Source organism: Parus major, chromosome 9 (genome assembly GCF_001522545.3).
Source record: "Parus major isolate Abel chromosome 9, Parus_major1.1, whole genome shotgun sequence".
NCBI lineage: Eukaryota > Metazoa > Chordata > Aves > Passeriformes > Paridae > Parus > Parus major.
In genome coordinates, this window is record NC_031778.1 from 20,886,659 (window position 1) to 20,911,228 (window position 24,570).

Below are 24,570 nucleotides of genomic sequence, written 5' to 3' on the forward strand. Positions count from 1 at the left end.
CTTGTGAACTGAATTTTAATTTGAAAGCTCATTTGTAGAATCCAGCAAATTAATACGTTGCTATTTCTCTTCTTATTGGTAGCGGAATTAATTTTTCATGCGTACCTTCCAGCCCCTTGTAATAGATTTCACTACAATCAAAACAATAAAATGGGATCCCAGTGAAGTATTAAATGTGTTTAGTCTGGCAAATGAAGGTTGGACCCTAGAGATGGAGAGTAATTGGATAAATGCAAGCCTTTCTTTGACTGTAATTCCCTTCATCCGATAAAGATGATATCCCAACAGAAATTGCAGTATGTAACACAACATTGCAGTGAGCTTTTATGTAGATATCTTCATTGCCTGGAAATTACATGGATTTGCATAGGAAGAGCATATGTTTAGGGAAAGAGGAGCTGGTGCCTTCAGAGTCTGGGTTAAATCCCACTTTCCTGTGACTGTGGCTCCAGTAGCTGGTGGTGCAACTTCTGTTGCAGAACCATCCTGAAGAAGGGGGTCACTCACTGTCATATAGGGATAAATTCTTACTTTGTGGATGCCCATCTCTACATCAAGGGGCTGTGCTGTGGTTGTCAGGGCTGCTGCCCACTGTGCAGGTGCTTCCCTGGCCTTGTGGCCCACATAAAACCACAAAATGCAGAGCACTAATGCTGCTTATTCTTGGTCATGCGAGGTAAAGAGAATTGGCTGTTCTGCCTTCAGAGCTCTGGGGTTTTCAGCCACTGGAAAAACAAATGAATCCAGCAAAGGGCACTGATGAGCAATTCTGTTCCTAGATGAGACAGAGTACGAGTACAGTGGAAGTGAGGAGGAGGAGGAGGAAAATGACTCTGGAGAGCCGAGGTAAGAATCAGCATTTCATTTGTGCCCTTACATCCCTTTAGCTCTGTATAAAATCAGGTTGGATTATGGGCTTATATGAACTGGAAATGGAAAAAGGACAGTCTGAGCACGGAGTCCTGTTCCCTGGCAGAACAGAGGAAATTCTCACTGCCGGGTGGTGCGTGGGTATAAACTGATGCTCTGGATCACCCTAACCAAAAGCTGGGGAAGAAACCCCATTGCCTGTGGGATCTGCAGCACGGCATCGTGCTGTCACAGGAATGTGGATATTGAGATATGGAAAATGTGAGGTGAAATTAAAAACTCTTTAAAATGTGGCTCCTTACATCCAAGGGTAACTCCCTGTTTCCTTGCAATTTTTCACCATGAAACCTCCCAGGTGCTGCTGCAAGCACCGTGGGGCTGGAACTTTCTTTGGTGACATTTTTCAGAGCTGTTGTAATTAGTATCAGGTTATTCCATTATTTCACTGAGATAATGTAGTATTTTAATAGCTGGCAATGATTCATGCTAAATGTGCTTTGTGCACAGCTAAATATAGTGTGTGCCAGCCACTGCAGCACCAGAGGCTTTGGTTAGAAACTTAATGTAAAGGAAATCTTTCCTTTACAGTGAGTAAATGACCGGTGAGCCATGAGCAAAGCTCTGTCACCCTGCCCTGGCCCTTGCAGGCCCCCATCCCTCCATCCACTGCCCAAACTGTCGGGATGCTGTTGGGATGGAGGGGAGAGGAGCCAGGCTGGAAAATCGCACAGGGGCGAGAGGCTCAAGGCTGCAGGGAGGGGATCTTCTCTGATGCTTCTCCTGTGTGCAGCTCCATCCTGAACCTGCCCGGGGAGTCGACGCTGAGGCGGGATTTCCTGCGGCTGCAGCTGGCCAACAAGGAGCGCTCGGAGGCGCTGCGCCGGCAGCAGCTGGAGCAGCAGCAGCGCGAGAACGAGGAGCACAAGCGGCAGTTGTTGGCCGAGCGGCAGAAGCGCATCGAGGAGCAGAAGGAGCAGAGGAGAAGGCTGGAGGAGGTAACTGGCCAGGCCTGAGCTGGTTTTGGATGGAGCAGCAGGGTTTCTGGTGACAGGTCCCAAGGGACTGTTCTCAACCTGGTTTAAGGTCACCTGCTGATCTCTCTAGTCAGTAGCCCCAAACATTTTGTTACACTGGTCAAGCCCCCCTGCTCATCCTTTTGGCATAGCCACCTCCAGCCACTCTCCCCGCCATAGCAAGTGTTGCCAACTTTTGTGAAGGTAATAGAACTGGTTTGCTATAAATACACCCTTGGGATATCAAACATAAAGGGGTCCCTGGAAGTACTGAGCAGATTTAACCCATGATTGGGGTGACAGCTGTATTCAGTCGAGGTGAGCAATCCAGCATCTGTCAAGTTCATTATTTGCTCCTGTGGACTGTTACAGTTGAGAAGAAGCTGAAAAGCTCCATTTGCCCTATCCCTGGTTCTATGTGCCATTTGTGTCCCATTTAATCCCTAATTTCAACTTCAGTCCTTACAGTCCCTGCCAATTACAATTTCTCTTGCAGGGGGAGGGGCAGATGCCTGCCTGACTTGTGCAATGATCCATATGTGCCCTGAAGGATAAGATTTCATTACCCTTGTCTTAACATACCAGCCACAAATGCAATCGGTCATAAAATTATCCACCCCATTTAAAATCCAGCTGCAGGATTTGACCGTGTGACTTTGGGTGTCCCTGAGCTGCTCAGCCTGGCCACATGCTCTGGAGGAACTGCTCGCTTTTGCTTTAGCTCCTGGTTCTTGTATTCAAAAAGTTCACAAAAAATAAAGGGGCTTTCCCCGTCTCTTAGGCTTTTTTGATGTGGTTTTGCAAAAAGACACCTATTGCCTTGCCCTGAACTTAGCCCAGGTGACTCATTGAAGTGTTCATACATTGAGGGTCATTAAATTAGCTTTCTGAAGAGGTCACCAATATGTCTGATAAAAGGATTTGCAGTAAATGGACTATTAAGAGCATCCACTCCATTAATTTGCATGAGCAAGAGGTCTATTATGCTGGTCACCAATCTTTCCCTGTACTGGGTAATGCCTCAGGCCAGGGGCACAGACAGGAAGGAATTTCAGGCAGCTGATGATGGTATGGCCCCTCTTCGAGGTGGTCCTCTGAGCCCCTCCAGGCAAAAATCAACACAGGCAAATCCCAGACAAAGCATTTTTTCAGTCTGGTAAATATGTAGGTTTGTGTTCAATACTTTGTGGGTCAGGCTTTGCTAGACCCCTGCACCCAACCCAAGGATGGCAAGCTGCTTTGGGAGAGGGCAAAGTTTGCACATAGATGCAGCCCAAAATCCCCTGGCCCAGTGGATGTTTGTGAGGACTGTTGGGAGGAAGCCTGGTTCTGCCTTTGTCCCAGCCTGCTTGCTGCAAGCAGTACAGGAGCAGAACAACAGCAGAATAAAAGTAGACACCAGATTAGCTGCAATCCTGTAATGAATACAATGCTTGCTGCTGTATTAATATGTTCTCTTCACATAGAGGAAAAATTGTTCTCTCTCTGCTGCTTCCCAGGCAGGTTTTGAATGGAGGACTAATCCTTTTGCTAAGCTGGAGAGCTCTGCCTTGAGCTACAGAGTTTCTGCCTTGCTGGGCCAGGCTGTGCTAGGCTGTGCTCAGTCCCCTGGGCTCTGACAGTTCCCTTCTGTTGTGTCCCCAAGTCATTAAAAGTTAATGCCATCATAACCAGGATTAAAACCCAATGCCTTTTTTAGTGGCTCTGAACAGCCCCATTGGGCTCTTCACCCACTGCCTTCTTCCCAGCTGCCTTACAGCTTTTGGACCTCAGTTGAAAGGGACAGATACTCTGGAGCAAAACAGGCCAAGAGGTGTTTGTAAGCTCCTGCCATGTCAGAGGAGTAGGGAAAACCAGGAGTAGTTGAAGAGCATCCTCTGCCCTCTTTGATGTGATCAGTCCCACGGGCTCAGCCAGGATCAGGGCAGATGCTGGGGCCAGCTGGCAGCTGTGCTAGCCCCAGCATCTTCTCAAGTGCCCATTTCCTCAGGTCCATCTGGCCAGGTTTAGCTTCACCTGCATCCAGCCACAGAGTAAAATGAGCTCTGTTCTCTATTAGACACCGTTTGTGTGGTGAGCAAGGAACAGCTGAGTTGCTATGGTGAGGATTAAAGCAGGAGTCCTTGAAAGAGGTACAGACCTTCTGTTGCAAATGTGGTGGGTTGTGGCAGTGGTGAGGACAGATGCTCCCCAGTGTGGCTGGCTGTGGCTTTGCCAGCTGCAAGGTGCCCTGAGTCTGCAAAACCAGAAAATATGTAAATGCAGAATTTGCAAATAGAGTTTCATCGCTGCTGCAGGGATATAGTTTGGTCTTTGCCTTTCCCAAATATTTTGGGTCAGACAGAGGTAGCCAACACGAGCTGTCACAGCTGTGCTGACTTTAATGTGGCTGCCCTGAGGCTCCCAGCACACTGCATGGATGTGGAGTGCTGCTCCAACACTTGTTTCCATCCCAGCAGCACCCAAAGGCTCCAGCCAGGCTGCTGCTTTGGGCCTCTCTGCTTTTTCATACACCAGCTTCACACTAACTTTTGCTCATGACTCTTGGCCAGGGATTTATTTTGGTTAATGGGAGCAGGATTTCTTCCATGCTGCTTTATAGTCTGACTAAGATGGGGTGTGCCTCCAGCAGGCAGCACTGGTACCAGCAGATCTCTGGGGGAAGAGACCAGTGGAAGACTCAGATTACTGTTTTCAAAATAAATTTGACCTTTAATACACAGTAGAGCAGCTGGGACAAATAAACCCTTGGAGTTGGTGGCTTTTGGGTCTCCTAAGTCAGCCTGTTCAAGCTGCCAAGCATATTACTGTGTTTACAGAAAGAGCTCCTACTCATCATAAGATGTCATGGAGGTGTCCAGGCTGAGGGAGTGAGTTGGCATTTGGGCCAAGTGCAGCTCCAAAAGGACTGACAGAGAAGGGGATGCCAAGCTCAGAAATGCCTGGACTTAATTTGTGCTGGAGATGCACAGCAAAAGAGCTGACTAAAAGCCCTAGTGGGATAACTGGGCCCATTCCTCTGTCAGTGCAGACCTTCAGGAGGTTGGTTTGATGGTTTTCCAGTGCTGTCTTTAAATACTGGCAGGGGTAGAGCTCCTACCCTTTCTCATGTCTCATCTAACAGAGCTCAGAATGAAGGAATCTCATCTTTTCTGTCACCTTGGTCTTCCTAAGTGGGGATTTCTGAACATCTCACAGAATGCCTGCCCTGTTAGGGCCTTTGGGGGAAATCCACCATCTACTGGTGTTGCTCCAACAATAACATCAAATGCATATAGAAAAAAGTCAAGTGGGGAAGTCTTCTGGTAGTCTCTTTATGGCCTTGGTGCCCTCCAGACCTGCTGCCCTCCTTTGCGTGTCTCCTTGCATCTGTTGGACACTTGGGCCTCCTTTTACAGGAGCTGACCAATTTCCTTCTCTGAGGCTGAATCTTCTTCCACACAGCCAAAGAGATTCAGATTTGCAGCTGGTTTTAATTGCAGTGGAAGTAAAAATGCCCAAGCTAGCTTTGAAACCAGGACTTTCATGGGAACAGAGTTGCAGCTTTGTTTTCCCTTGTGCAGAAAGTTGGTCTCATGAATTCAAAATGTGCACCAGAACTAACCCTCAAATTAGAGAATTAAATATCAATAGATCCAAAAGCACTGCAGAAAATGTTTGTGTCATGCAGAAGGGTGAATAGGCTTGAATATATTTTAATTTTTCCCTATATATACATATATTAGATATATATAGTTCCCTAATCAGCCTTCCATTTGTTGCTGGCACAAAACGAGCCTTGATGCACTGGTTTAACCACCGAAACTCCAGCTGAGCTGTAGGAATAACACATCCTGGGGTCAGGAGCCTTAGGAATCCTGCAGGACAAATCTCTGTGCAGACCCCTTGGCAGCAGTGGGCAGATGGAGTCAGAGAGGGCTTTATTTAACCTTATTTTTTTGCCATATTGTGATTTTTTTTTTTTCCTTTCTAGGTATAAAATGAAGGTCAGATCATTACAGGGACTTGTACAAGGCAAATCTGAGCATCTTGCTGTTTTCATTTGAGCTTTCAGTTAGTGCATTTAGAGAGCTGGATATTCAAGGGGTAAAAAATTGCTGAAGCTCCTGTAAATGTTAACCAGCAGAAGATCATCGACTAGAAACTCTTACAAAGTAATGCCAAAAAAAATCCAGCAATTAATGATAGGTAAATTTAGGTTAACTAAAATGGTGATTTGTTATTTTCTTCTGCATGTGCAGGTGTCCTGTAGCTTGTAGGAACCTTGTCATTAAGATGACAGCTCCTTCACAGTTGTGTGGTGCATGGGGATGCTGCAGTGGTCCCAGCAGCATTCCTGCATGCATTTCCAAGGAGAGCTGTGTTACAGGCATGAGCTAAACCTCATGTCTCTCTCATTTTCCTTTGGTCAGCAGGCATGTAGGGCTCATAGTTTCTGAAGCATGAGATTTTTACTGCATGGGGCATCCCTTCATGGTGATCCCAAGTAAAAACTCTGCAGTGGTTCAGAGCAAATCAGATCCCTGTTTGCCATGGTGGGAAGTTCTGACCCAGTTTCTCTTCCAGTGGGAAACACCTCTCCATGCTCCAGTGCTTGGAGTGTCAGGAAAGATGATGTTCCAGCCACAGTCACTCTTTCCCTGGTGCCTCAGATAAATGAGCCTGTCACAACAACGCAACCACCTAGAATATTTGTTTTCATTTGTCACTTGGAATTCCCCTTCCATTTCTTTCCTGGCTCATGCTGGTGTTTGGGAGCAGCAAGCCAGGGTTTCCAGGAGCTTCTTCTTGCAAGTGTCAGTGCCTCTCGGAGCTCACGGCGTTCGAGGGGCGGCTGCAGCTCTCTCATTGCTCGTAGCTCAGGATGTGTCTGATCTAGCAAAGTGAGCTTGCTCTTTGAAGTCCTTGTTTCATGCCAGGCCTCCAAGGGCGTTCCCACCAGAGGTTTTGCCTTCGTGTGTCTTCTCTCATCAATATTTAAAACCTGTCATATCTGGTGCAGCGCAAATAAGATCCCGTTCTGGCTTACAAGCAGCTACATATAGCTTTACCTGCAGAGTTATATAAATGCAGTCCTAATTAATTGGTGCTCTTGCCTTGCATGAATAATGGATCTGGATAGTGTAAATACAGTAGTTTCAGGCTTGGAGAAATGTGGGAAGTGTGCTCTTGCAGTGGGAGAGGGAGGGCAGAAAACAGGGAGAAAAGGAGGCAAGGGAAGAGAGATCTTTGAATCTTTCCTTTTTTCACTTTCTAAATGCACTTGTTTTCAGCTGCATCTCCCTGATCCAAATCCCTCCTTCAAAAATGGTCCCCATCGTCCTAGTGCTGGGGAGACTGGGGCATTGCTGGAGGCTTTGCCCATTGCAGTGCCAGGTCCTCGCCAGATGTTTGCCAGCTGCTGCAGCAGCGGGGCCAGGGTAGGCAGCTGATTCAGCCCTGCTCTGCTGGGTGCAGTGTTCAGCTGAAGGTGCTGGTAATGCTACTGTGACAAGTGACCTGCTTATAATGTGTCCTGACAAACGTGCTGTGGAGCTGGAGGGCAGTGCTGCGCTCCTGGCCTCTAAAAATGTGTGTGTTGGATCCTGCTCAGAGCCTCAGCCCCAAGAGCCTGGCTGCAGCAGGGTGCAGGGGGCCTTTAAGTATCCATCAGGCCTGGCTTTGAAGGAAGGGTGTACCTGTGGGCCTCAATTCTCATTTCTGGAGTTAAATAGGCTTTTAGAAGGCTGGTGGTGAGATGCTGCCTTGAGGGAAAGGGGCCAGAAGTGAGGCAGGCTCACTGGGGGCACAGGCTACCCAGGAAGGATGGTGCGCTGCTCCCTCCTTGGGAAAATTGCTTTTGCCTCCTTCTTTGGAAGGATTTGGATTTGTTCGCCCACTAGATTGGAAATGAAGACCATTTTGGTGATTTTTATTTAAGAAATAGCTGTGGAATTCAGGGCCTTGCCTCCTGCCAGCCAAGCCCAGCCTACACAATCATTATGTGCTTTATTCAGCAGCGTGATAGTTTAACTAAAAAAGCCAGCCATTAAAACCCCCCCAAAACCAGTTTGACACAACTGTGACTGGAAGCTCAGAGTAACATTTATTCAACACATTAGTCTGAAGATCTGTGCTTCAAAGGTCATGGGAGCAGTGACCATCACCTAAGGAGGTCAGGGAGTGCTGGCAAAGCCAAGAAATCCTGTATATCACCAGGAGGCTGCAGAGTGACCATGTCCTGGTGGTGAGCCCTCTGCAGTTCCCAGTGCAGGGCTCCAAAAGTGACAGCCAGCCCCAGATTCCCCTGTTTGCAGCGAGGACAGGCACACACAGAGTAGCACATGCATCCCCTGCGTGCGTGGGCAGCGCGAGTGACTGTGCCTGGCGTGGGACACACCCGTGTCTGGTGCTGGCAGGTTATTTCAGGCTGGATGCAACTTCTCCTTCCCTGAGGCGAGTGGAACAGCTCTGATAAATGTGGCTATAGGTGGCACTAAAGCTGTGCTGCAGCTCAGGGAAATCATTGGAGTCCATGTGGATGTTATCTGTGAGGTGAGGAGGCAGCAGGAGGACAAGGCAGCGGCTCCTGATGGAAATGTTAGAGTCTTTAAATGTTTGTTCCAATGTGTGTAGATAGATCTGTCTTCAGGATATCTATCTGCAAACATATCCATAGATGTGTATCTCCACAAAAACACAAATATATAGAATGTGGAGGAAAATACAGTATCTTTATAGGTATCTACAGATAGCTGCAGATTTTAAATCTGTCTGTACAGTGCAGGTTCCTGTAGAGCAGCAATTTCACACGGAGGCATCTCAGTCTCTGGAATGCTCAGCCAGCTCTTTCAGCTGCTTGCTCCAGCCCTCCCCACGATTTAGTGAATGCATGGCGTTGCCAGCTTCTCCCCTGACAGTGTTCCTGCTGCAGTCTGCTCAGCCACCGTGTGTCGGCAGCGGGAGAGGGAAAAAAAAACAGGAGAAAAAAGGGCCAGGCTTCTGCTTCAGCAAGCGCCTTCCCGTTGGCATGTGGCTGCAGCCAGGAGATGATGGAGATGATGGAGTCAGGGCAGGCAGCTCCAGTGGCCAATGCTGGCATTTGAGTGCCCTCTGCCGATGCTGGATGTGGTGCTGCAGTGAGGGCAGCACTTGGCTGCCAGCTCCTGCTCCCAGGATGGTTTGGGCAGCTGGAGGAGTTAGGCTGGGTTAAGAGCAGGTGTGCCCAGGGTGATTCACAGCAGACTGTAGGTTATCAGCACCCCAGTGCTCCCCAGATTGCTGTCAGCAAAGGTGCTACAGGGTGGAGCAGGCAGGGATGACCTGAGAATAGCAAGGGAAATCCTATCCTGCTTATTTGGTGCTTCAGAAAGGAAAAACCCTTAGGTTTTGAGTCTTCCTTGTTGGTTTCTGGTCTCAGCAAACATAAGGAGGGATGCATTTCCCTCTCAGTAGGCAGTAAGTCTTCTGGTTCTCTCCCTCATCCTCATGGGTGGGTTTGGGGCTGAGATGTGTGTTACCTTTAGGTGATGGGCTCATGTAGCTCCCAGGTGTCCAAGGTCTGATTAACCCCCTGGTTGGTCATGCTGGAACGTGGGGACCATGCACTGCCCCCATGGCTTCATCTGCAGGTTGGAGAAGATACAGTCTGGTCCTACCTAGGAGGATGCTGTGGGCTCTCCACAGCTGGTGCCAAGCACCAGAGTGAGTGAGGATGAAGTGGGATCAAGGAGTCCCTCTTCCACTCAAATGGACCAGCCTGCTGGCAAGGCATCTCCTTGGATGGGTGGGAGCGTTCTGGGTCTGTGGGCAAGAGAGCACCCCAAAAATTCTGAGAAAAAGGATTTGGAGATCCCAGGGAGAGAGATGGGGATGCTGACCTGTACCTCCTACCCCCCACAGCAACAGAGGCGGGAGAAGGAGCTGCGGAAGCAGCAGGAGCGGGAGCAGCGCCGGCACTACGAGGAGCAGATGCGGCGGGAGGAGGAGCGGCGGCGTGCAGAGCACGAGCAGGTAACGGCGTGGGAGTGAGGCCATCACCTTCAGCACAGATTCCTCTGCCTCTAATCAGAGATTTTCTTATAAACACTCATTTTTTTACCACTTGAGAGCAAATTGCTTAATTGTTAACACTGCGTGTGTCGCTTTCACTGCTGTTGTTTATTTCTGTGTGGATCCACTTGCTGGCCCGCAGATGTGAAGGCACTTGATGCAGGTTTTCCACTCCCGCTTATTGTTTGGGTCAGATTTTTTGTTATTCTTGGGTAATGTTTGCTATTTTCCAGTGGTTTCCATTCTTGTAGAGTGGTGGACACCCTGGGCTCCTTGGGTAGGGATGGGGGGCACCCGGGCTGATGGATCAGATCACTTGGGTGGGGCAGATGCGGGTGCCCACCTCGTTCTCCTTCCTCTCCAGAAATACTGGCTCTTTCACCTTCTCTCTCTTTTTCCTTTGATCCTTGCTGCCCATGCCTCCAGGAGTACATCAGGCGACAGTTAGAGGAGGAGCAGAGACAGTTAGAGATCCTGCAGCAGCAGTTGTTGCAGGAGCAAGCGCTACTTCTGGTAAATGGGAGGCCACGGCCACGCTTGCCGCTTTCTGCCCGTGTCGTGTCCGCATGCGCCCGCGTGCACCCGTGTCCCCCCAGTGCCTCCTGACGTGTCCAGACACGGGGGACACCGCTGTCACCACCCTACCTGGAGCCTCCTGTCCCCCTCCGTGGCTGCAGCATGCCTGGACCCCCTGTTCTGCTCGAGGCTGGGTCCCCTCATGGTGCACGGCTCTCATTGTGTCCCCTCTGCAGCACTGGTGTGTGTGTGTGTGTGTGTGCCCTCGTGAGTGGAGCAGCCCTGGCTGCTGCTGTGAAGTTTTGAGGTTGTTTGCAGCATGTTGGAGTGTGTTGGAGCTCCTGTGTGCCTGCATCCATCAAACCCACTGTGCCATGCTGTTCTTCGTGTTCTGAGTGAAGGCTTTTGTTTCAATTTCCTTGCAGGAACACTGTCTATTCCCTTGTGTGCTGTTTGCATTCTAGATGTCCTCTTTTTTATTTAATTTGGGTTTGAGTTATCCTTTTTACTGCTGGGAGCTGTTAGTCTTACTGCATTTTCTTTTAATCTACAGGGGTTATTACTATTTTTTTTTTTGGTCTTGCTATTTTATTTAGGAAAAACAAAAGCCCTCACACAAGCCATTGCCTTTTAGAAGGACTTCTCAGAATTGTTTGTTCCTTAGAGAGATGTAGAGATTCAGAAAGATCACATAGTTGGCCTTGCAGTCTGGCTCTTCCCAGGATCAAGTAATTGGTCTTACAGAGGAGTTGGCTTCAGTTGGGTTTTGTCTAACCATAAAATCATGAAACAGTTTGGATTGGAAGGGACCTTAAAGACCATCTCTTCCCAACCCCCTGCCATGGACAGGGACACCTTCCACTAGACCAGGTTCCTCTGAGCCCCATCTTGACCACGTGATGTTTGGCACCTCATTGAATCGATCTTTCATTTTTCTATCCAGAAGAACCTGGGCAAAGTCAGTGGTAACTCCAAAGCAAACATCAGCCCTCAGTGGGTCTTGCAGGGTTTCCCTGACAAGGCAGCACTCACATCCCCCATTCCTACCAAACAGGGCAGTTCAGTGCCTGCAGATATCACTGGCAGAGTCACAACTCTGAATTTGCTGGCTCTGCTGTCTCTCCTTGGGGATGCTTTACAGCTAAGTCCCCAAACCCTTTCAAATCAGTAAGCTCTGCCAGCAAACAACCTTTCAGATGCTCAGGCCCCATTGTTGACCCAAACAGACAAATCTGCAGGTTGCAGGCTGGCTGGGCACCTTGTCACTGCGTTTTCTCCTGGGCAGGAGTACAAGCGCAAGCAGCTGGAGGAGCAGCGGCAGGCGGAGAGGCTGCAGAGGCAGCTCCAGCAGGAGCGGGACTACCTGGTGTCCCTGCAGCAGCAGCAGCAGCAGCAGCGGCAGGACCAGAGGCCAACAGAGAAGAAACCCCTCTACCATTACAAAGAAGGGATAAATGCCAGCGAGAAGCCAGCATGGGCCAAGGAGGTAAGGGAGAGCAGGGAGGGTGATGGTGCTCATCTGTGTCTGCAGGGCTGGTCTGAAATACACACAGCAGGTTGTGCTCCACAGGGTGGGGATCCAGGAGATGCCATCAGCTGTGCTGGGAGCACTCCCAGATGGGTGCAGTGTGTGTGTCTGTGTATTTGTACAAACAGGGAGAGTTTTTTCCATGAAGGCATGCAAAGAGGAGAATGGATCCCTCCTGGAAGGGTTCAGCCTGTCTGGGGGCTTGTGGTTGTAGAATCATAGAATTTTAAGGGTTTGGAATGGACCTTGAAGATCATCTCATTCTCCTTCCTGACATGTCCACAAGTCTGCAGGGGTCAGGGGTGAATGCAGAGAGGGTGATGGTTGTGAGGTTCCTTGCTGAGCCCCAGTTCTGCTTAGTCAAGGTTTGGACAGCTTTTCCCCCCAGGCTTAGGGCTGTATCCCTTGGGGTTGCTCTTTCCTTACTTTTTCTCTCAGGCAAAAAGAGGAGATTATAATAGTTGTGAGACCTTGAATATTTATTGCTAATCTGAGTAGTCTTGAATAGATTAAGACATGCATTGTCTGCAGTGTAGATTCAGGATCATGTGCAAACTCTTTCTCCTTAATCTCTTTGTGGTGGCTCCAGTAAGACTGGTGCCTGCTCTTGCTATTTATTTTTTCTAAAGTTCTTTTTTGTTTACTTTTGTAACCCTACTCCTGGGCAGAAAGATCTTTTAATAACTTCCTTATTCTTCCAACTAAGCAGGAGCACTGCTTGGCATCCTTTAGTTCTGGCAGACATGTGATGTGCCTCCAACATGTGGCTGGTGTTTTCTCTTGACAGTCCTCAGCTGCTCCCACAATACCTGCAAGCACTGAATGCTGAAGGAGTTCAGCTTCCTGTTGCTAGGAAAAGGGCAGTGATACATTCCTGGCCTTTCTGAACCATCACAGACATAGATATGGGTGTCTAAAATTCATTTCACCTCTTCACACACTCACTCGGATTTTTCTTTTGTTACCTTCAAATTCAGTCTTCTCTCTCTTTTCGTGGCAGTGCACCAGATGATAGATTTTCATGGAGTTGCATCATTATTCTCCAGTCCTTCCAGTAAAAGAGGTTTGATAAGTGAGATTGCAGATGAGGTGTTCCAGATGTGCTGAGCTGCCTCTGATGGGAGAGGGTGGTGCCTCCCACCTGGGTGGTGCCTCTGCAGCTTTGTGCAGAACTGGGTTGCTCTTGTCCATCTGCTGGAGTGCTGAGAGTAGGTAATGGGCAGGGCAAAGGGAGTAAACTCTGTCTTTTTGTGCCCAGTTTTGAGTAAACTCTCTAGAACATTGCTAAAGTACTTCTGACACTCTCTGAAAAACTTTAGCAAAAATATGTAGAAAGAAATATTATTTTTTATCTGGGGTGAAGGAGAAGAGTGCTGGATTTAGCTTTCCCTTTCAAACACAAAGACACATTTCTTCTGTTTCATGGGGCTGGCATCTTTTTGATGCTGTCTCTGGAAACAGGACATTGGGAACTGCACAGTGTGTTAATAAGAGCAGCAGAACACGGCCTCTTACCCTTTGCCAAAATCATTGGGAAGATGAGGTTTCCTGTTGTTGGGGAACTTCTCCAGCTTCCACCAATTAGCTCTCCAAACCATTTACTCCTTACCTGTGTCACTCTGTCTGGTTTCTAATTAAATGCTCCAAGCTGTGGCATCTTTTCTGCTGTTGGGAGCAGTAGTTTGATGCACTGCCTCAGCAAAGCACCCTTGGGAATCTCCCAGAGTGACTCCTCTTGCCTCCATCCCCTTTTTATCTTCTGTTCAGTCCTACTTTTAAACACAATTCAGGTACTTTGCTGCATATATTGAAGGCCCACCTTTGCTGGCTCCACAGATAGATTTGTGCTGATACTTAATGAGCCTACCATGGTTCTTGCTATAGTTTAGCAATTTCCATACCCAACCCATGTATGCTAATTTAACAGAAATATTGAGACTTTGTTTTCCTGTGGGAACAATGAAAAGACAAGTCTGGTGCTCAGCCTACAGTTTCTGGGGGCTGTGCAAAGCTTATTTGGATATTTCCTGAGGATTTTGCATTATATCCCATACTGCCCTTTTTTTTAATGCTTTTTTGGTCTCAAGTCTTCTCTCTTAGGAGTTTGATCACCACAGCTGAGCCCTCCTCATGCTGTGCCTGTCTTTGGTTTTCACACCTCTCCTTTATGCACACATTTTTCCACCTCACTCATTTTCACAGGGTGACCCCAAGACCCTGCAGAAGTGTGGGATAAAGCATCAAGGTGAAGCTGTGGCCATTCACGTTGTGGTCATGTCCCTGCATCCCCTGCTTAAGGGACTGGCCTGTTGGTGATGACAAAGCTCTGGGTGAGGAACCAGCCTGTGCTGCATCTCTCACAATTCTCCAGAGCACAGTCAAGGATTTCTCTGGATGCTGAATGAGACAGTCTGAGCAGACAATCCTGCCAAGACACATGGATGCACATTCCCTTCTCCTGCCCTTTCTACTCATCTTCTTGTTATCCAGGGTAATCCACTGGAAGTTAACTTGAGAGGTGGCTTGTGTGCTGTCCCAGACCTGCCCTGATTATCCAGACACATCTCTTATAATCATGGACTGTTTGGGCCTTTTTGGAGATCATGTTGGGACCCTCTGGTGATCCAGCCAGGGATGTGGCATTAGCACTCTGAGCTGTGGTCCTGTAATTAGCAGCTCCCTTTGTTACTGACTTCTCTGTTATGGGTCAGTACTTGCTAAAGAAGGTGCTGGAGATAGCCAGGAAAAGCTTGGTCAGCTCGAGGATGGGTTTGGGCAGGACTATACCACACATGACTGTGCAGAAAGGAGAGGACAGGTTTAATCAGACATTCTCCACATGGTGGCTGGCCCCTGTGATGCTTTCCCACTGCTCAGAGCTTCCTTGAAAGAACTCAGGGCTCAGCTGTGCATCACAAGCTGTCCTATTCTCTGCAACAGCCAATGCCCACATCAGCTCCTCCTTCAGTCCCCGTGGCTTTTATCCTGCTCTCACTTTGAAGTGATGTATTAAAACATTAGCAGCCTTCTACTGGGACTGCACAGACACTGCTAAGGGTGTTTCCTGTTCTGGGCAATCTTGAGTTCAATTATAGATGGTCTGTACTTGAGCAATGATGAACTCCTGAAGGGTTTTGCTGCTTTTTCCCCATTTTTGCCTAATAGTGGAATCAGTAGGGCCCCACCAAGCACAGCTGGACAGTCCCAGGAGCATCTGTGGCTGTGCTGGTGCCAAAAGGTGCAAGTGAGGAGATACTGGCAGTGTGAAATCCAGCACCTTTCTCCTTCCCAGTACCCAGACATCCCCATTTGATCCCTCTCCTGCCTTCTCCTTCACACCAGCTTGTGATCCTCCACAATCAGCTGCAGTTTTGGGCCTGGCATTGTGCCAGGGAGCTGCTGGAGCACTCAGCAGCGGCTCCATCCCCGCCTGTTGCTGTTGCTGCTGAGGCTTGGCTGAGGAGGAGAGGGACTGGAGCAGCCTGTGACCCAGCACTCGTGCTGCTGCTCCCTTTTCAGAGGGAGTTCTCCTTCCCACCCTGTTCCCCTTCTCATCCCCCTGTCCCCTTTCTTGGGCACTGCTGAGCAGAGCTCTGGTGGGCAGTGCCTGGGGAAGTTGTGGTCACCTTTTAGGACACAGCAGCAGCCCAGGTGGCCCCTCATGAACTTAGAAGGGAAAGTCTGTAACATGAGTTTCTTACATAGATTTTACTCTGTCTCATGCTCAAGTCTCTGAAAAGAATTAATTTTTATTCATATAATGGTTCTTTTGTTTCCTGAGTGTTTGCTTAAAGAAGAGCTGTGATTCTTTCCAAGCAAACCTGTTGTAAAGATTGCCTTTTAACATGGCATCATCCACGGTGGAATCAAGACATGCTAGGGGTATTTAACACTTTGATAACACATAAATAAAACACACATCAGATCTCAAGGTATCAAAAATTCTGCATAGCATATGCTGCCTGAATATCAATGCACAGCCTAACTGCAGGATGGCACGGCTGGGTGAGCTGCAGCCACTGTGTTCCCATCAAGGGTAGCTGAAAGCAGTGGGCTTTGGGTTGATGTTCTCTCTCAGTAAAAGAGGGTTTTCCCCTCCCATACATGACAAAGTGTCAGACTCAGTAAATTCTGATCAAAGCCAGCAGTTTTCTGGCTGCCATGTTTATTCTTTTATTCAGATCAAACAAAACTACTCATTGTGGTGTTTATAACAGTGAAGGAAAATGGTCCCCTTGGTTGAAGATCCATTTGAGAAGAAGCAAGAGCTTCTCAGGAATCATCTAGGAACATCTCTCTGAAGTGTGCTGCCTTTTCTTTATTTTTTCTTTTTTGTTTCTTTATTTTTCTCCATTTCATATTCAGAAATGAATTAGGTGTATAAATTCAAGCAGTCATTTTCGTGCCTTTAAAATGCATTTATTGCAGAGTTTGATGGATAACTTGGATTCCATGATCACAGAATCACTTAGGTCTGGAAAGACCTCCAAGATCATCGAGTCCAACCTGTGACTGATCACCACCTTGATCAAACAATAGGATATACCTAAAGAGAAAAGAGCTTTCAGTATGTTTATGCATACATTGGATTTCCATTGGAAATGGGCTCTTTGGGGCCTTGACCCCTGTCCCCATGTCCCACAGGTGGAGGAGCGCTCCCGGCTCAATCGCCAGAGCTCGCCGGCCATGCCCCATAAAGTGGCCAACAGGATTTCTGACCCCAACCTGCCTCCTCGGTCCGAGTCCTTCAGCATCAGCGGCGTGCAGCCAGCCCGGACCCCACCCCTGCTCCGACCCGTGGACCCGCAGGTAATGGTGCTCCCCCACTGCCAGGATGCTGGGGGTGCTGGTAAGGCAACAAGGAAGAGAGGATGGAAGGGAAATAGCGTCTGGCTCCCTGGTTCCCCAGCCTTAAGCATATTCATGAGTAAGAGCAGCATCTACATGCATGAGTGTATTCCTCTTGTCACCTCCATGTGTTAGCAACATCACGCTGGTTTATACCTTCCTTTGAAGCATCACGTACTGGTTACTGCTAGAAACAAGCTGGAGGAGCAGGAGGAACTGCTGCTCTGGTCCAGTGCAGCTGTTCCTCTGATCCTCTTTGGATCTGGTTTACCTAAAGAACTGAAACCACAGCGCCTGGTACAAAAGACCCGGGATGCTTTGATGCTGAGGATCATCAGAAAGAGGTTTTGCTTTCTTTGCTGCTTTGATTCAAGGTTTTGTTTTGGTTTTCCATTGAGTTGACATCAGTCACAAACACATCTGGAGAGGGCATAGATCACCATGACTGTCACAGAGGAGGGGCATCATTATTTTAGAAATTTTTCTCAGCCATGAGGTCTGCAAGTACTCTGCCACCAAAAGCTGTAGGAGTGTCAGTGCTGGCTCTGGTCCAGCCCCTGGAATTGCTCCCACAGATCCACAGACTCCAGCAGGGATTTCAGGGGGAAGTACAAAACCTTTGCTCCAAGTTCAGCTGGGCTTTCTATGGAATATATGCTTACTAAGTGCCAGCCAGGTGTGGCACCTCCAATACAAAGCCAACTTTAAACAAAAATATGCAGGCAGGAAAGCCCTGAAACATACTTTTTCTGTATGCATTGGAAAAGTGGGCAAAACCCCATTTCACTGTCATCCCTCTAACTAACCAAATAATTGTCAGTGACCTTCTTGTCATCCTATACCATCAACAGCTCCCAAGACTTTTGTTTGGCAGTAAAATACTCTTGAGAGAGTTGTTTGAGGCCCAGACCCCCGTGTCAGTGTGTGTGTGCATACACGTGTACCCGTGAGACATGGACACATCCAGAGACATGGATGTAGAAACTCCAAATAAAAGTCACAACCCCATTGTATCAAAGGAAAGCAGCTTCACAGAGTCCTGGGAAGAAGCTCTCATTTCACAAACTGTAACCTTGTGATTTTCTCACATTTCCCAGAACAGATGTCAGCATTCCTTAAACATGGAACCTGTAGGGCTAACCCATGGGGGCCACCGAGACCTATAGAAGCTCATGCCTCAAGATATTTTTTAAGCCATCTATGCCTCAGAATTCCTGATGATTTTTTTTTTTAATCAGTTATTATTTATTATCGTTTCCTTTTTTTTGTTTTTTTGCATTTTTAACATGGAAAATCCATGCCAAACCTCATTAGTACAGCCACAGAGGTGCAGGTGTAGGAGCTGGACTTGGGGCCAGCAGCAGCAGAGCCTGGGGCGGGCACGGTGTGTGCGGGAGTGTGATTTTTAACAGACCTTGCATTGAAGCGATGTAAGTCAGAAGTTCCTGAAACCAAGGCAGTGCTGATCTCAGACCAAGGGGTCTTTTCAGTGCATCCAAAGTGCTAATCAAATTTTTTTTTTTTTCAAAATCAAATTTCGAAATTATTTTTTTTATTCCTTTTTTTTTTTTTTTTTCTAACCCTCCATTTTGACTGATAGTTCTGTTTTGACTTGGTGCTTAGATTCCACATCTGGTCACTGTGAAATCCCAAGGAAGCTCCTTGTCTGGGTCTCAGTCACTGCATGAACAGCCTGCAAAGGGACTGGCTGGGTTTCAGGAGGCTCTGACGGTGACCTCTCACCGCACTGAGATGCCAAGGCAGAACTCGGACCCCACCTCAGAAAACCCTCCTCTGCCCCCTCGCATTGAAAAGTTTGACCGAAGTTCTTGGTTACGGCAGGAGGAAGACATTCCACCAAAGGTAACACAATCACTCCTCACTTTCAGCACCTCAGAGGCAATCCCAGAGCTGAGTCCCTCTGGCAAAGCAGAGTGGGCAGGACTGAGCCCACCCCGAGGCTCTGCAGCGGGTGCTGAGCTGCCCAGGGGCTGCATTTCCTCAGGCAGGGCTTGCAGGACATGCTGGGAGCTGCTCTTGGCTGCAAAATAGCTGCAAAACAGCACTGCCCTCCAGCAAAGAAAGTTCTCGAGCCCAGACAGAGGCCAAAACAAATTAATCTCTTCTTTCCCTTGGATAAAAAACAACCTTCTGCTTAAATAGAATTATAGGAACATAAAATTTGTCATACTCAATAAGACAGGTCCTTTTTAGCCCAGTACCGTGCCTCCAGTTGCGATCAATATTTGATGGAAGACTTGTAAGGGCTCCAGCAGCTTTATACATTCATTGACATTTTGGCAGTGTCTGGCAGTACCTCTTTAATTAGGATTCTTCTGGACCACTATTTCGATTGTGTTGTTTATACACCTTCACTTTGGAAGAATTATAACTTGGCCATTTAAGTTCCCCTTACAGTGAATCAGTGCTCAGCCAGGAGGATTTTTACAGAGGAAAAATGATTATAAATTGATTAGTGACAGGGAGGCAGTATTTGTCCCTGATTGAGAGGCAATTTTTCTGTGTATTTACAAAGTGAGTGACCTGCCTTTTTCAGAGCAAAGTCACAGTCACCAGGTAAGCCTCCCTGTGCAAGGGATTTGTGGTGGTGTCATGGGTGTTAATAATGCTCCTGTTCCTGCTGTCACCAAGCAAGAGGAGACATCAGTGCTCTGCTGAAGGGAACAGCAAGCCAACAGCTCCTGGAACTGTCTGTGTGCTTGGCTCCTCCACAGTGCAGGAAGGTGGCTGCCTGGTTTTAACCTAATTAAGAAAAAGCCCATGCAATTTAATGTTGGCTTTTGCCATGAGTCCTTTGAGAAGGACGCTCAGCCGCAGCGATGCCCTGCATGGTGAGACCGTGGCTGCTGGGAGAAAAGCTCTTCTCCAGCACTATGCAGTATTTTCCCCTTTGGCTGGGGGAACATGGACTCTGGAAGGGCCCCCAGCAGATCACATTTAGGGCTGTTGTGTTGGCAGTACCACCCATGAGGAGCCTGACTTCACACTGGACTGCCTGAGGTGAGTTTGAGGTGTTTGTAAACAGGAATGAAAGGACTGCCCCAAGAGGCAGGACCAGCTGTCTCCGTGGTCCAGGGTCTTGTTTCTGCCAGTGCTTATGGCTGGATGCTTCAGAGGAAGGTGGAAAACTCCCCAAGTCCTGACTGCAGAGTACCCTACCTGGAGGGGAGACTGCATTGTACTGAGACAAGCTGCAGCTGGTGATGCTGCAGTCTAAAGCATGGCCAGCTCTCTAAATCTTCTCTTAACTAATGTAACCATGTGTTTATTCTTAAAAAAAGCCAAGCCTAATCCTTTTTCTTGCTAATTCTGACAAGCCCTTGGCCTCTCTGTTACCTGGTGCGAGGTATTGAACGGTGAGTATTGTCTTGCCTCTCCACATCACCTGAGGTGCTGCGGGATGAGGCCACTCACCTGTGGCCATGCAGTGATGCCAGAGCTCCCACGGGATGGGGCAGAGGTCCAGGGTTATCTGTCACTGCCCCTCTAGGCTGTGGTTGGTTTTGGGTGTTCATGCTGAGCTGTTCTGCCAGCAGCAAGGTTTTGGCAGCAGAATCTGAAGCTCAGTGAAGGTCACAGCGCTAAATCCCAGTGTTAGGTGGGTCAGTCTGGGTCTTCCCACTGTCAACCCCCTTGTTTGTCCACCAGTCAACACCTTCTGTCTGCTGGCATGTGTCATATCTGAGCTAGATAGAAAACCTCCATTGTGGCTGTTGAAATGCACTTCAGTCTGAATTTCACCTTAAATATTACCTTTATGGGTTTTGTTAGGTTTAAATTATATATTTAAGTTGTGTGTGTATATGTGCATACATTTTTCTAGAAGTAAGTGCCCTTTTTGGTGGTAGCCAGGCTGCTCTGGGGGCTCCCGTGCCAGGAGCATCCCTGAGGGCACCTTTGCAGCTTGCTGCTGCCTCACACTCCAGTGATTCCTTCTAAAAGCTGAGAGCCTTGTATTTTGTAATTGTCCTAAATACTGCCTTTCTCTCAGTGGGAAGACAGTTGTACATCAGCCTTGAGGCAGTGCTGGAAGGTGATCTCGTGATGGCTCAGGCGAGGGAGCTGCCCAGCCTGGGTGACTGCAGATGTCTCCATTCTTTTCCAGGTGCCTCAAAGAACCACTTCCATATCCCCTGCCCTGGCAAGGAAGAACTCCCCAGGCAATGGCAGTGCCCTGGGGCCCCGGCTGGGCTCCCAGCCCATTCGGGCAAGGTAAGGGCATGGAGGGGATGGGCAGGAGTGATCCCAGCTGGGAGCCCAGATGTGGGCTGGCATCCTGCCCTGCCTGAGCTGACTGAGCACCACCACGTTTGCAAGGCTTCTTTTGTCTCTGGGATGAATTTTTGCACCATTAGTGATTTGTACTGACAAGGATTCGAGCACTGGAATCCGTGGAGGCTTTGCTCCCTTGGCTGAATGGATTCCTGGGCATTGCAGGGTTTGGAGGTGGATGCTGCATCTGCTGCTGTGGAATCAAACAGGAGTTGGGGTGCTCCCCTTGGTGTAGTTAGGTTCTGGTTCTCACCTCTTTCGTATCAGTGGATTCCTGTAAGCCACTGGGGAGGTCTCAGTGGTACATTCCATACATTTCTTATGCATCAGAGTGGTTTTTCACAGATAATGAGTGAGGAATGTGCTGCAGGACAGACACTCATACAGCTTGCTGAGATCTTCTCTAGATGTAGATCAAGGATTAAATTCCTTTCAGCTTTCTTAGGACTGAGCCTTTAGCTTGGCCAGATCCAGCTCTGGCCCAGCAGTGAGCTGCTGAGGAAGGTGCTGTGCCCCTGCTGTGGTCCCATCTCTGCCGTGTCACAGCTATCCCTGGGCACATTTAAAATGAGCAGGGAAGCTGACAGGCTCTGCTCAGAGCTGGATGGAAAAAACACAGCTTAGTCATGCGAGAGCTTGTCTCTGCTTCGCAGAACGAGACCTCAGCAGGGCAGATCCCGGGAGAAATTCGAGTTCCAATTAGCCTTGCGTGAGGGAGCTCCTTGGTTTCTTCCTCCTGCCTTGTCCTCAGAGGGTGAGGTCAAAAAGTGAATGTTGCTCGTGTGTGCTGTCCCCAGTTTGAGTACACGCCTCCCTTTCCAGCTCATTTCTCCCCTGTGCTTCAGCAAACTCACAGGCAGCAGCCCCGAGTCGCTGGCAGGGGCAGCAGCAGTAGGAGGAAGAGTATTTCTTGTTCTTTTTTTTTTTTTTTTTTTAATTAGAGAAAAAGCATATCATGGTTTGTTGCTCTTCTTTGCCAAAGGCTGAAACATTTTGAATTCTTGAAAATGTTGTTCTTTTAATTAGCTGTTGCTTGAAGGACAGTTTAAAATGCAGAAGGGTGTTGGAATGCATAGTCTTTATAAGTGATGGTATTGCAGGTAAAAAGGATAATGGGAATCTGGGATTCAAGGTCAAGGTTGCCCAGTGTTTCCTGCACCCTCACTGTCACAGTTCTGGTCAGTGCAGGTAAATACATCAGCTGCCAAAGTTCTCAAATGCACTCCGTTATTTAATTTAGCTAAGGATGTCAGCCATACAGCATGAGCTGGAGGCCTTCAGTTTGATGAAAATTGGAAATCATTAGGATGCTGCCACATGTCCATTAAACATTAAGTATTCATTGAAATTATTTTGTACTTCATTGCTTTCACAGTAATGTAGTATTTTTCCTTTTTCCCTGTTTCTCCTGTTGGTTCTTGATTCTCTCCAAGCATAAATGTAAACATTACAAAAATATCCCCTCTTTTATTTGTCACCCTGTTGTGACAAATGAGGGAATATTTACTATACATTTTAAAGAGGCCTTTGAATAACATCACTTCCAGAAACATTGTATAAAACCAAATTGCCGAACTCTGCATGAACATCTCTTCTGATGTCATTTCAATGCCAAGTAAGAATTAATTTCCTAAAGGCATCTGATACCCAGAGAGATATTAGTCACTCCTTGTGTATCAAGAGCGCTTTTTATTCTAGATTTATCTGTGTTCACAAGGGTGAGAGAAATCAAGGAGGAAAAGTGGATATCTGATGCAAGTTTGAAGTGAAGCCATGAAAATTTGGGACTGTGAATTAAGTGGTACAAGTGATCTGCAGCCTTGTTGCAAGCTTGAGATCCTTGCTTTGCTGAAGTCTTTGTCTAATAACACGTCACAAATTCCTGCTTTTATGAAGAATTTTGGTGGCTAATTAGGTAATTCCAGCTTTGTAAATCTATAGACAGGAGATCGAGAGCAAAGAATCTTTTAATGGTTGCCAAATTTGACAAAATAAGAACAGAAAGCTTCTCTAGGCAATTTTCTTCCATTCTGGTCATATTGCACCCAAAATTGATGATCTCAGCCTGGTCTCCTCCATCTGAGGACTGTCCTGGCCTTTGCAGCTGCCCCTGGCAGTGTGGGAAGGGTCTGGAGCCCTGGCGTGGGTGTGACCCTGGCTGATGCTGCCCCTCTCTTTTGTCCTCCTGCAGCAACCCAGACCTGAGGAGGACAGAGACCATCGTGGAGAGCCCCTTGCAGAGGACCAGCAGTGGCAGCTCCTCCAGCTCCAGCACTCCCAGCTCCCAGCCCAGCTCCCAGGGTGGATCCCAGCCCGGCTCCCAGGCTGGCTCCAGCGAACGCAACAGAGTCAGAGGTGAGCTTGGAAACATCCCTCAGCACCAGGCACACTTTGTGAGGCTTCCTGACAAGCAGGAAGGGAAAGAGGTCTGTGATCTCATGCTTATTTTTTAAAAAATTTTAAAAATCAAAGAATCCATCATTTCTGATGTGCTTTTGTGACCTGCTGGCCCCCTTGCAGAGAGAGTTGCCAGCAGCCCCATTTCCCTGGAGGCTGACGTGGGATGCCCACGGTATCACACTGCCAAGCAGCCTGTACAAAAAGAGATAGGGGTTATGCTTTAGGGTAAACAAAATAAACAACCAGTGTCCTTCCTGTCTTCATCCACCCAGGTGCACCTCTTCTGACATGGTTTCTTTGGGAGTGTGTTTCACTTTTAATTGATACGTAATTTTTGGGGGGGCTTCATCTTTGTGCCCAGGATGGGATCAGAGGAGTGACATAACCTGTAAGAAGCTTTCTCTCAAATGCTTTCACCAGGCAGCCATGTCAACACAGGGTTTATGTGTGTAGCAAAATTGTTCCCTCTCATCCTAGAGCCTCCCTTAAAGATATTCCATTCCCCTGTTTAATGGCAGTGGAGTAGAGGAGTTGCTACAGCCCATACACCCCACACATCTGCATTCTGGTACAGCCCCACACTTCCAGTCCCCAGGGCTGAAGAGCATTAAGACAAATGCTGCCTCTGTGCATTGAATATTTTATGATTTGGCCATAAGATGATAGTGTCTGTTGTTGAAACCATCAGTCCTCTAGGTAGTCAATAAAAGGAGTTTGTAACCCATTGTCATTTTGGGTTTGGTTTTGTTTTTACTAATGAGGAAACCTGTGAAAAATATTGTCCTGGCGATGTCAGATGCTGCAGAGCTTTTAATTTATCACGTGCCCTGCTCTTCTGCAAAGTAAATTAGTTTCTTTAGTAGAAGAGGAGCAGTTACTCTTCAAGAGGGCTGTTGGTGGAGGCTGGGCAGGATTATGGCTTCTCTTACTCTGTTGGTGGAGAAACAGAAAGGAGCAGGAGGGTTTTTCAGGAGAGCAGAAGCAGAGTGATGATGAAGCCCCTGTTCCCACCTGCCCCAGGTGACAGGATGCAGCGGTGGCTTTTGGCACCATTTTAATTCCCACTCTCTC

General features: G+C 47.9%; 1 protein-coding gene across 7 annotated transcripts in view; it reads left to right on the forward strand.

Annotated features, from left to right (window-relative positions):
- TNIK (TRAF2 and NCK interacting kinase) overlaps positions 1–24,570 on the forward strand; it is a 151,062-nt gene that overhangs the window by 103,859 nt on the left and 22,633 nt on the right. For 4 of the 7 annotated variants that reach the window (XM_015637582.2, XM_015637581.2, XM_015637586.2 and 1 more), the window contains exons 11-19: positions 780–846; positions 1,661–1,865; positions 9,765–9,875; positions 10,341–10,427; positions 11,716–11,916; positions 16,603–16,767; positions 18,430–18,669; positions 20,933–21,039; positions 23,291–23,454. In XM_015637582.2, coding sequence (XP_015493068.1) covers positions 780–846; positions 1,661–1,865; positions 9,765–9,875; positions 10,341–10,427; positions 11,716–11,916; positions 16,603–16,767; positions 18,430–18,669; positions 20,933–21,039; positions 23,291–23,454 — 1,347 coding nt within the window. The remainder of the gene's footprint in view (positions 1–779; positions 847–1,660; positions 1,866–9,764; positions 9,876–10,340; positions 10,428–11,715; positions 11,917–16,602; positions 16,768–18,429; positions 18,670–20,932; positions 21,040–23,290; positions 23,455–24,570) is intronic. The other 3 variants (XM_015637584.2, XM_015637585.2, XM_015637587.2) reach the window with 2 other exon arrangements.